At 37.9% G+C, this 12,867-nt stretch overlaps 1 protein-coding gene across 1 annotated transcript in view; it reads right to left on the bottom strand.

Moving 5' to 3' along the window:
- Nucleotides 1-214: 214 nt before the first annotated feature.
- MRE11 (MRE11 homolog, double strand break repair nuclease) overlaps nt 215-12,867 on the bottom strand; it is a 32,725-nt gene continuing 20,072 nt past the window's right edge. The window contains exons 12-20 of the mRNA XM_063305876.1: nt 11,406-11,509; nt 10,771-10,944; nt 10,430-10,492; nt 9,847-10,060; nt 8,367-8,450; nt 6,915-6,973; nt 5,837-5,904; nt 4,461-4,539; nt 215-1,431 (exon numbers count right to left, since the gene is read on the bottom strand). Of these exons, the coding sequence (XP_063161946.1) occupies nt 1,393-1,431; nt 4,461-4,539; nt 5,837-5,904; nt 6,915-6,973; nt 8,367-8,450; nt 9,847-10,060; nt 10,430-10,492; nt 10,771-10,944; nt 11,406-11,509 (884 nt within the window). The 3' untranslated portion in view covers nt 215-1,392. The remainder of the gene's footprint in view (nt 1,432-4,460; nt 4,540-5,836; nt 5,905-6,914; nt 6,974-8,366; nt 8,451-9,846; nt 10,061-10,429; nt 10,493-10,770; nt 10,945-11,405; nt 11,510-12,867) is intronic.

Raw genomic sequence — 12,867 nt, 5'->3', positions numbered from 1 at the left:
GAAAAAACAGATTGGGAAGCCCAGGAAAGCTTTAGAACATGAAGATTAACCTACAGTGAGGTGTGGGATGGGAAAACAGAGAAAAGGCGCTGCAAAGCAATCTATTTATGCCAGCATTGTCACTACCCTACCTTCTTTCTTAGTGTAACATAAATGACCTCTATTGGTATGTTCAGTAAATACAAATCAAAATTTCTAAATATTTAAAACAAAAAGGAACAAACATGTCAGAAACCTTTATTCCATATCAGATACCTTGCATCCCTTGTACAATTCTTCAGGGTTTGTAATTAAATTTAAAATATAGTGATCAGTCAGTATATGAACTTTCCATGTTAAAATATACTGCACTGCACAACATTTCCAAGGCCAACATGGTTTTAAAAACTCATCCTGTAACTTAATATTGAGCTTACTTAAAAGGGCATCTTTTCAAACTGATGTTTTTCTTTATACACCACTGAGATAAGCAGACGCAAGCTGGGCAAAGCTAAGCTAAAGAAAAAGCAAACTTATGTCCACTTGAAAGCCTCTCACAATCTATTACTTTCTGTGCATGTCAATGAAATTATTGCCAACTTTACTGTTATGGGCACTGAATCAGGAAATCCTTCTCAGTATAGCTTATTGTCAAAATGAGCCACATTTTATAGCCAAGCATCCAGCAGACATTTCTCTTTTTTCAAAACTGTCAGGCATACACTTCAGTCAGTCCAGCCACATTTAATTTCACTGAAGGCCGCCACCAGGTTGGACTCAGGGCACTGCCTCCCCCACGGAAGCTGGAGACTTGTTAAACGTGGAATGCAAGCGTGGCATGTGTTCTCTTACCCAGCCAGGTCTTAATTTATTCCTCTGTAATACGAAAGAGACACAGGAGGTAAAAGAGCCCTTTAAAGGAAATGCTGTGAAGTATTTCCTTTGTCGTTAAGTTTGGATGCCAGAAATTGCTATCTCCATTCAGGCATATTTGAAGCTGCTCTGATTAGGGATGTGACTGAACTTTGGTGACTCCTTGTTGGAGAAAAGAGGGCCCATTTTTTCCTGAATTCTCTTTTCTCCAGAATTTTCCCAACCTCGTATTCCTGAGCAGATTATAAGAATGTATCAGAAGGTAAAGAGCAAGAAGACCTCAGTGAAAGCCCCTAAGAGGGAGTATTCCTTTTTACAGATTTCCACTCAAGTGATCTCTGGATCCTACAATTTAGGAGTACATTTGTGCACACCTGATGACACCACACATAAGAAGCCATTCTTCTCCAGGGAAGCCATCCATCTCAAGGCAATACAGTAAAATTATGGAGAACGAACTGCAAACATCTTAGGCCTCCTTTGCAGAATTTGGGGAGGTTATTTTTGCACTTTCCTTCCATACATTGGACTCGGAAGTTATTATCTGTTTCTTCTCGAAGTGGAAACAAATAATTCATCCTGTAAATCAATGACAGGCATTAAGACATTAAGATGTTATATGGTTAAGGAGAATAATCCCCTTTGGACAGGTCAGCTGTATCAGTATATAACAATTCATGGTGGGGTCTGGACTTTTTAAAAAAGTTACCTTGAACTTGGATTCTTCACTGACTTTCAATAAGCACTGAACATTTTTGAGAAATTTGGATGTGTGAAAAATTGTGATAGAAAAACTTCCTACCAATCATCTTCATTTATATAATACCTTCCTGGAACAACACATGTCTGATTAATCCATAATTTATTCTGTGATCACCCTGCCAAAAGAACAAAAACCCTATCATTTGTATTTTTAGGGCAGCTGTGTGAATCTATGATTTGGAGATTCAATACCTCAAATTCAGTCAGGAGACTTCTGTATATATGCAGAAATGCCCCCATCCCTAAATCAAACTGAAAGTCTGAATCAATATTCAAACAGGACTTTGCCCAATTCATAAACCCTAATTCTTAGTCCCCAGAATGCTCACAAATGCTTTGAAACATTGCTTTGAAGGAATCACTGCATAAATTCCAGTAAGCAAGCTAGAATATGTTGCATCAAGCAGCCTCATCTTCTTCTCTTCCCAGTGTTTCTCAACCTTGGCAACTTTAAGACGTGTGGACTTCAACTTCCAGAATTCCCCAGCCAGCCATGCTAGCTGGGGAATTCTGGGAGTTGAAGTCCACACGTCTTAAAGTTGCCAAGGATGAGAAAGACTGTCCCTTCCTATGGATACTGTATGTCCAGAGCTACAAGAGAAAACTTCTGGCGACAACTGCTGACATTCGAGGTTTCCTCCAGCTTTTAGAGATTGCTAACTTTCTAATTTTCCAGCAAAATAAATCACCTATTATGGTTCTCCTTAACAAAGTTCCAAATAAAATCTGTAATCACTTCCTACATTTTGTACTAAAATATATTTACAATCAGATCTAATTATGCTAGAATATATTAAAATCAGATCTACATTTTAAATTTCATTAAAATTAATGAATAAATTAATGATAATTTTCATTATCTATATATCAGTGGCCTGCTTTTTTTGCCTTCAGATTTCAATTTTATTCTGCCCCTATTAAGCAAATCATAGTATTAGAAGCTGAGAGGACAGGCGGATATCTAACTGAACAATTTAATTATGGGATTTAGATTTTAAAGTGGGTAGACTATCCTTTATGGGTTGGGGGCTGTACTTTTGGGAGGCCAAAGAGTATGGAGTGGGATGTTGTTGTTTATTCGTTTAGTTGCTTCCGACTCTTCATGACTTCATGGACCAGCCCACGTCAGAGCTTCCTGTCGGTCGTCAACACCCCCAGCTCCCCCAGGGACGAGTCCGTCACCTCTAGAATATCATCCATCCATCTTGCCCTTGGTCGGCCCCTCTTCCTTTTGCCCTCCACTCTTCCTAGCATCAGCATCTTCTCCAGGGTGTCCTGTCTTCTCATTATGTGGCCAAAGTATTTCAGTTTGGCCTTTAATATCATTCCCTCAAGTGAGCAGTCTGGCTTGATTTCCTGGAGGATGGACTGGTTTGACCTTCTTGCAGTCCAAGGCACTCTCAGAATTTTCCTCCAACACCACAGTTCAAAAGCATCGATCTTCCTTCGCTCAGCCTTCCTTATGGTCCAGCTCTCGCAGCCATATGTTACTACAGGGAACACCATTGCTTTAACTATGCGGACCTTTGTTGTCAGTGTGATGTCTCTGCTCTTAACTATTTTATCGAGATCTCTGCTCTTCTCCCAAGGATTAAGCGTCTTCTGATTTCCTGACTGCAGTCAGCATCTGCAGTAATCTTCGCACCAAGGAATACAAAGTCTTTCACTGCTTCTGCCTTTTCTCCCTCTATTTGCCAGCTATCAATCAAGCTGGTTGCCATAATCTTGGTTTTTTTCAGGTTTAGCTGCAAGCCAGCTTTTGCACTTTCTTCTTTCACCTTCATCATAAGGCTGCTCAGTTCCTCTTCGCTTTCAGCCATCAAAGTGGTATCATCTGCATGGAGTGGGATAATTATGCAAACTAACTAGACTTACATGTATGAGAGGGGCCACCTGGAGGAGGTGTTTTGGGGATTTTTTTATTTAAAAAAACTGTCAAGCCTATTTTAAAACTCCCACTATACGTTTTGTATATAGTTCCCACTTCCAAATAGCAGAAACTATTTTTGGCAATTGTGGATGGAAGGGGCTCTGGGAGGTACAAATAAAAGAGGGACGGAGGGGTTTATGCAGCCTCCCCTGATTCTATGGGATGGCTTCAACTCTTTCTATACATTTTACATTTAATACCCTGTGCAAATATTACGGGTCTGGGGATTTCAGTTCCATTGGTGTGACTAGGGTTAGAGAAATGAGGGCAAACCAGAAAATTAGAAATGGAACTGTTCTACAAGGGGGCATTTTTAAATGGAGGTCATTTAAAGACTCTACCATGGATCCTGTCTTTTGCATTTGTAAGATGAATGCATGGCCACCTTCGATCAGATGGAACGGGGTACGTCATGACATCCAAAGTCTTCCGCAAAACAGTTTCCTAGTCTTTGAATTCACTGTAGGCGTGGCCTTTTACAGAACAGTGGACTTAAGAAAAGCTCATATATTGCTACCAATATATGAATCAGTCTCACGTGAAATATGTTGGCAAATGGGGGAAATGGCTTAAAATACGGGCAGAGATGTTCCTCAACAAAGTAACTGACTGCTTCTCTGAAGCTACTTCTATCCATAGCTGCTGTGGCTTAATGGACACAGGAAACGGCACAATAAAGTTGGAAACACCGAGAGACAAAAAAAAGTTTACATAACTATCAGACTTAATGAAGATGATGAGGTTAGCCACACCTTTTATTACAGAGCTTAGGGTCCTTTTCAGAGCATGAAGTTCTAATATGTCAGTTCTTAAGTCAGGGAAGAAGGAAGGTGAAGAAACATAAAAAGTACGAAATATCGCTCAGACATTTTGCATAAAGATTTAAAGGAAGTATGGTGGGAGAAAGATTTTATACCTCATCTGATTCAAAGGCAACACCTTTCGATGCTTGGCTCTGAGAGCTCCTTTGGCTGTATGTTAACGTGGTTGGTAATCTAAGTATTATAAAAAGGAATATCTCGTCAATCTTAATAAAAGCACAATGCTAGAAGTCATCAACTATAAACCGCATAGTCTTCCAAAATGTTTCCAGCCCAGTTATAGAATGACGGCTCTTATCTCTAAACTCAGTTCAGGGCCAAAGTATCAGAAATGCCAAAGAACTTGGAATTCCAATTTTTGATGTATTATGGCTTTGTTCTGCATTCTACTGTGAAAGAGAAGTTAGGCTGGTATTAAATGAAAAGCAGAGGCTTTTCAGCAATAGCTTCAAGAAGGCCTGAGAGCATAGCCTTACATAGATTGAGGTATGTTCCCATGACTTTCAATGCAATCTGAAACCAGATCAACTGGTTCTTCACTGTATTTTTAAAAATTACTTTGTTTTGCTCGAATTTAATTTGGGTATGAGAATGATTTTAAAGATAAATACTGCCTTGGAAGCAATTTTGGACATGAGATTGCTCAAGAAACATTTTAAGTGAACAGACAAGAGGCATAGAAAGCACAGCAGTGATCTCACACATTACTGCTGTAACAACAGTATCTTATGCGAAAAGGTATGAAAAACAAATTTGATTTTTTGAGATCTCCAATAATTATTGATAAGTGTAGTAGTTTTGAAGTATGTCAGGAAACTGCAGGAAAACTTCAATGTAACAGAACTTCTGGGAAAGAGGGTGTCCTTTATACCAAATAGCTGTTAAATTCAAGTTCACCTCACTTATGTCAGTTTATATCAATTACCTAATGACATAAATTGATACAAATGACATAAATTTGCATGAATTGTCCAGAATAGGTTGAATATAATAGGCTTTTAGTTTGAAGGGATGTTGAGATAGAAATTAAGTCTACTGCATTCAAAGTACACTAAACTGGGGTCTGTTAAATTGAAGTTTGTGTACATCCCAACATACATAAATTATGTTAAAACATAAAATGCAGAACAAAAATCAAACCGTAACAATATGAAATAGCTACAGTTTTTAACTAATTTATACTTAGTGAGTTTTAGACTGAGTTTCTGAATCAGAACTTCATTGAATAGGACAAATTATTTTTGAAACTGCAGAAGAGTTCCAAAAGCAGCTTGTGAGATGGTCACAATATGGTCTGTATGCACACACACAAATATTCATGGACGTAACACTCTTCTGTTCAAAGAAAAGTGTCCCACTGGCATGCCTAGCCTTGTGGGAAGGAGCCATTTCATCCCATGCTTCTCTACATGCCTAGGTAGGCCTCTTAAAGATAACAAATCACAGATCAAGGTGAAATGGTTCTACTAACCTTTGATTTGTAGTAGAGGAAAGGGTAAAAGACACCTCCTTCGTATCAGAATCATCATCTTCAATCACCTGGAGGAGAAAGAACAAAGGCCCGGAAAGCAGCATTTTTAATATATGCACAAGAAAACATCCCGTGTTCTTTTTATTGGTGGTTGATTCTGTCCCTGTTTTTAACTGCTTTTTGTTGAGTTTGTATTTTGAGTTGCCTTCTGTTGGGAAAGTGGCACCAGACTTTTGGAACAGGAACCCCTCTGCTGGGGCTTCTGGGCTCAGGGCTCTGACCATGTTGATTTTCTATAAGCCCTTGAAAACCAGTCTCCCTCCCCGCAAAAACTGACTCTCAGCATTGGGCCAGGATGTTGGATGAGCCTCTCCTGTAGTGGCTTGGGGATCTGAATATGTTTGTCTCAGCTTTACTGTGTTTTTCATTATTTTGTTGTACTTTTTTAATCCTATTGAGTTGGGCAGCCATAAGGTACGGTAAGGTACGGTACGGTACGGTACGGTACATACATAAATTGATACCATGTTTTAAACACATTGGCCCTCTATTGTATGCCAAGCCTGGTTACCGAATCCAAAAATCAACACTGTGAGCCTCACCCTTTTCTACAATGAAACACCTGCCCTCTTTGCAAAGGAAGGATGCTCCTTTCAGTAGAATTACTTGAAGACACTTTTGACAACTCAGTAGCCTCATCATTCCCAGGCCTTTCCAAGGAAAGAGGAAGCTAGCAGATGGACTAAACAGATGCCACACCTCTAGGCTTTGCAGAAGATTGTGCCTGCCTGCTATATAGCAAATCAACTTTCCCCAATGGATGTTCCTTCAGATGGACTGAGATGGCAATTTATAGCATTTCTTAACCTTTTAACACCTATGTCTTGGACTATACTTTTATTAAAGAATATTGTTTTATGGTGTTTTAACAATTTTTTTTTACTCGTTTAGTTGTAAACTGCCCAGAGTTGCTCTTTGAGTGAGACAGGCAGTGACTAAATTTGAAATATAAATAAATAAATTAGACCAAAAACAAAAAGGGAATTTGCTGGATTAATATCATGAAATAACTACCAACCTCTGAATAATTCTTGGCAGGCATTTTCTGGGAGGGCTGCTGCCTTGATGACTTCAAAGCTAGAAAACATCAGAGTAAGAATGTACCACAATATCATAAACTTATGATACTTTGAACTACTGTTAGCACAAAGCACAAAATTACAAACTTTCTCCAGGACCTGCTTTATGATGGGTATTTATATGCAAGTTAAAGAGGCACATAAATGACAATGGTTGGGCTTGCATACTATGCTTAATCACGTTTCATTTAACAACAGTTTATTGAATATATCAAAATCATTTGGGTTGACATACAAAACCAAACAAATTTAACATCCATCTACTGTGTTGTGTCAACTACTGTGTTGCATGAACTAGGGAGGTCACTGGCCAGATGAAATAGAAGCTCATAAAATTAACAGTTACCTTATAAAAAATAAAATCCATTTAGCACAGATGAGCTTTAAATTAGTGAGCTAAGTAAGATATGGGAAAATGTGAAATTTAAATGAAAAGTGAAAAGTATGATTATCCCATTATTTTTCTTTTAAATCTTTATAGATACTCAATGTGTTTATATGGGACTGTAAGTTGCAAATTTTTCTGGGTGATGGATAGGTTCTGAATATTTAAAGTTAATTAGTAAAATAAATGCAATTGCTTATCCATGGTTAAAATGTATGCTGATCCAAAGTATAAACACAGTTAAGGTTAACTGGAGTTTGCTGTTAACAAGGATATGTAAGCCTGATTTCTGAAATCTATTTGATATTGAATCCTAATTAGCTTTAAGGTTGGCAGTGGAGCTGCGCAGTAGTATTAGTCTTATCCAATATATTTCTACCCACACTATCATAGTTTTTAAATCTGTGGCTTGAAAAGTCTAAGCTATTCGTCCATGTGAAGTATCTTGAATTGGACAAACTTGTATATTTCAGCTATAATGGAAGAAGGATCTCTGAGATATTTCCACAACCTTCATTTAAATAAACCAATTTCTAAAAAATGAAGGTATTTTCAGCTACTTCTGCTTTTTGATAATTTGCCAGAGGGCAGCTAAATCTCTTTACAGGGTATGTAAAGCAAGATGCTGAAGGGCAAAGAGGCCTTAATTGGTGGCATCCAATATTTTGTAGACAGCAATACCAACATCTCTTGATGCAAGGGCCACGATTCAGAATTATTAGCTCTACAAAAGGAGCAGTGATTTGTTGTGAACAACGATTAGACCAAAGACACAATTTAATTCCCATTTCAAAATAAGGGGCTTATTTTCAAGTCAGTAATGATGTTCACCATATAAGTAAAAGTTGTTTGCTGCAGTGAAGGATCCCTATCATATCTCTCTGAAAATAGCAAGTCAAAGACATACTAAGTTGGCTGTTTCCTTTGGGTATTATAAAAATGTAAACATTATTTTAAAGAAGGGTATCCATGCAACGGAGGGAGTTCATCTCCATTTTGAACCTACCATCCCAAATCAACATATTTTTTGTAGGAGTCGTTACAGGCATATATGGTCTGCTGCTGCTTGTCTGATCACGGCCAGTATTTCCTGTGTAAATAATACAACAGAGTGTCAGGAGTTTACGCTTTCTGACTTCTTCACCAATTACTAAGCTTTTATGGCAGTGTTCCCAAACTGGTTTATGCAGACAGCAACATCTTTTAAGGACCAACACAGGATTGGCAACATGGTGCCTGCAGACACCTAGCAAGCATGTACCCACTTACATAGAATCACTGGCCTTCAAAATTATTTATTTCATTTTATGAAAATAATTTTGTTTTAATTTTAAAAATAAAGCAGCCTAAATTCAAAATCATCTAAGATTTGGTCATATCCTGAGATTTTGGCCATTAAAAGCCAACAACTGTTTTTTTACTGAGACCACATATAAGTACCCTCCTGGATAACAACTGTTCCCCAAGAGCCACTGGAGTGGACAGATTCTGGTAGATGACAAGGTCTAATCTCTCACTTTCAGGCTACTATAGATGAGTTTAAGTGTGGCACTATACCATAGTTTATTTTATAAAGGTAAAGGTAAGCTTTCTGGCAAGCTAGAAACTGAAAAATATAGTTCTAAAGGCTCTAATCCCAAAAGCTGTTTGAATCCATGGAATCCAAAAGGGTCGCTTGCTTCCTTCCTTTAAAAATCAGCTTGCCATAAAAAAGCAAATTGCCATTTGGCACAGAGTGGTGTTCTATGAGAAGCAAATGGTCACACAGGCCTCTTTAATTATACACTTCTCCAGACCTTGCCTTTCCTTCCTTTACTCAATAGGTATTCTTTCCTACATGTTTCTCTGGGTAACAGCTGGACTGGGTGGGTGGAATCATAAATTAGCTGAACAATTCCTGCTTTTCAGAACCCGAGAGAACACATTTGCAGGATGTGCGGCAGAGGAGAATAATCACTCCTCTGATTTCTCACGCTGCTTTCAAGACATTAAGTCAGCATATTGCAGTAGCAGACTGATTATAAAATAGGTAGAGAATACAGTACCTTCAGTTTAGTATGGAGGTAACTGTAATTGTCCCTTTGCTCTTTATGGTCACAAGGAAAGGATTTTTCCCAATTTTGTGGGCACAAATCGCTTGAAAGTAGCATCCTTTAACAGTCCTCACAGCCACATGTCTCTGGAAACCAGAGGCTGGAGAATACGAACGAGTTCTGCTGATGGATTTTGCAGAAGGATCTGGCCTGCTATTCTGGGGCAGGATTTCAATTTGCTCTGGCACAACTATTCTTAGGCCTCGGTTTTGACAGAAAAAAGCAGCAGCCACTGGGATGCAGCGATTAAGGTGCTGAACTGCAATGGACAGAGTAGCATATACATTGCCTTTAGCATCTGCATCTGCATGTAAATCTAATGAATGGATGAATAAGCCAACAATCAACCACAGCAGCTTTGTAGCGACTGCAACAAGATGGAAACAAACTAGCCTCCTCTTCCTCGGCGAGATGCCCCCCTGGCTGAGATGTTCTGTCCTCCTCTGCCCCTTGCCCGACCTCTCCTTCTACCCCGGCTGGGAGCTAAAGAGTCGTCCGATTCATCATTGGCCCTTTGGTCAGAGGTGGCCACGTCCATGAGGTCCTCATCACTCATGACGGAAGCACAATCAGTTTCCTGAGACCTGGCCTTGGCCCTGTTTATAGCCTGGGAGTAAGGAAAGCAAGCATGTTAAGAAACAAAGGAGAGTTTCACTCAGCTTTGAAAACATTTCTCCATGCATGGACTGGAAAATCAATCAATCATTCATTTATTCATTCTCTATTGCCACCTATCTCAAACAAGTGACTCTGGGTGGCAAATGATCATAATTTGGTGATCGAATTACCAAAGGGGTGGAAGAAAACTTTTACTGCTGAATAAATCAGTTGTCTTAAAGGGGGAAAATGTGAGAGCAAAACAGTGCGTAACGTTTGATTTGAAACAAAGGAAGCTACTTTGTCTACATTTCTTTAGAGAGAGAAATGAAGCACACTGTCAGGTAAACATCTGATTCCTTTTCAGTTTTCAGCCTACCTCGCAAACTTCCTCATCCTCTTCCACCATGTTCTTTTTTCTCGATTCTCTGAAGCGCTGCACCTGTATTGAAATGGAACAGTCACTGAATATATTCAGATGAAATAAGAAGTCATGCTTAATGCAGCTTGTTTCCTTGCTCACACAGAAGGGAGGAAAAAGAGTAGCTGAAATTCAGGTGTATTCTTTTATATTAAACAAGGATTTGACCACCTGAATGCAGCTGAAAGCAACCCAGATAAAAGTGGACGCAGCCGGTCCATTAATCTTTCTTGTTGTGATGTGACATTCGTAACATTCCATTCTTTATGTCCAGGAAGAATAAATCATTCCATACAAACCTCTTCATCAATTTTTGCTTCTTCTGCATCTATATGCCGCTCCTTCAGAAATCGTTGGGTCTTTTCTAACTGGATCTTCACCAATTCTTCAATAGCGTCTTTCTCCTCCTTGTCCACAAATTCTTGCACGGCTTTCCCCATACCCCGCTCGGTCAGAAGAGAAAGCTGCACTTTCTTGGACACATAAACAAACAGCCACTTTAAGTTAGTTTTATAGAATTTTATATACTAACCAGACAAAAGAAAATATGCTTGAAACAAGCACAGGCAAGATTAGTTTTACTGTGACTAAAGATTTAGTTACAACTTTTGTACAACAACTTTTGTTGCAACTTAACTACAAAAGAGCACATGCTATCAAAGTTAGTTTGCATTGGCCCAGATACAACATTAAGGTATGGTTTGCACTTTCTGTAGTATGGCTGCATTCTAGATGTACAACCAAACAAAAACCAAGAATCCCCAAATAATTTTTGAAAAGTTTCATATCCAGATTGTTTGAATGCAGTATCAAACCACAAACTGCCCACAATTTAAATGTAAAATTCCGATCACAGAATTCCAATCATGGAGTTGAAACCTAGTCTGATGACTGTTTTTAAACTTAGTCATAAATACTGGAAAAATATGTTTACCTTCTCTGCTGTTTGGAAATACTGCTTTACTAAGTCCTCCACTCCTAAAGTTGTTCCCTCAGCTGTAGGCTTGTGGACCAGTTTTCTAAAGTTAACTTCATCTTCTAAAAAAATCCAAACAAATACAAAATCCATTTTAAGAAAATGCTTACTATTCTAAATAATTACTATCAAAAGATAAAATGCATAGCTAAAGAGTTTAAAAAATCAGGTACTGTGTGTGTATCTATATATGTATGTTATCTGACAGTCACGCAGAAAATATATAATGTTTTATTTTAAAAGTTCAGTGAAATGTAAAAAGGGTATTGAACAAGTATAGATTTTTCATGGAAAACTGGAAGTCCTGCATTTTAGAAATACAGATGGAAAGATAAGTAATGGTTTTCAGCAGTAAAACAAAGCACCATTAAAAATAACACTGGTTCCTACTACAGATTTTCTACCTTTATATTCCCTTCAGTATTCAGTGTTATTGAGTACATGGGTCTTTACTTGATGGCTTTAATTGCATTATTAAGAAACTTCAGTCTCAGAACAGCATTAACTATTTCCTCAAAAATTATTCATTTGTTTTAACTTTTCATTTGCATTTCTTCAAAAAGCAAAGATAATTGTTCAAAGTAATAAGGACTGAATTTTAAAAGGGCTATTAAAAACACAAAAGTCTCTATAGCATCCTTTAATACAGATTCTGGTCATGTTTTTTCTTAAACACTTATCACTGTAATTATCATTCTTTGGATCAATTTCATTTCAAATTATCAGGAATGTTTTTGAGATCCATATACTGTTAAGCAAACCTCATAGGGGTTCATTAAACCTTTAATACAGAATGTTTGCCAGCTATTATTAATCTCCTTTTTAAAGGCCTTGGCATATTTCTCAATGTCATCTAAGTTACTTCAGAAGCAAAAGTGCTTTGAAAAAGGTGATGTAATAATGTTGAAACCATCAATGAAACAAGAACTAGCAAGCTGGTAGTGCTAAAGACACCCCACCATTTTGCATAAGTAGAAAAGAATGCCTTGCACATAATTATTCTTCCTATTTCTTTATCAAAAGGAATGCAATCCATGAGCTAGAATCAGTTGTAATGAAAATGTACAGTACCATAATTACATATATGAACACATCTTTCAAAGGAATGTTAAATACAGGACAATGAATTAAACATAAGGTGTAGTTAAAAGGATTCTGGGCCTTACCAGGTGATTTTAGGCAAGGATAAGAGTTTATCACAAAAGACTATTACAATCTACAGAAATCAAATAGGCTGGGGTACTGTGAAAAAGAACATCATCAGAACAAATCAGCTATTTTTATGGAAAAAGGTATTAATAGCAGCAACTCAGAACAGGGAAAAGGAGAATAAATGCACAGTCACAAATAGGTCACGGAAGTGGGAGATTTAAGAAGGACCAAAATCAGTGTAAAAAAATATCTGATAGCATGAAGATGA

This window comes from Candoia aspera, chromosome 5 (genome assembly GCF_035149785.1).
Source record: "Candoia aspera isolate rCanAsp1 chromosome 5, rCanAsp1.hap2, whole genome shotgun sequence".
Lineage (NCBI taxonomy): Eukaryota > Metazoa > Chordata > Lepidosauria > Squamata > Boidae > Candoia > Candoia aspera.
The sequence above is the reverse complement of the archived record's forward strand: the minus strand, read 5'-3'. Positions and strand labels throughout refer to the sequence as shown.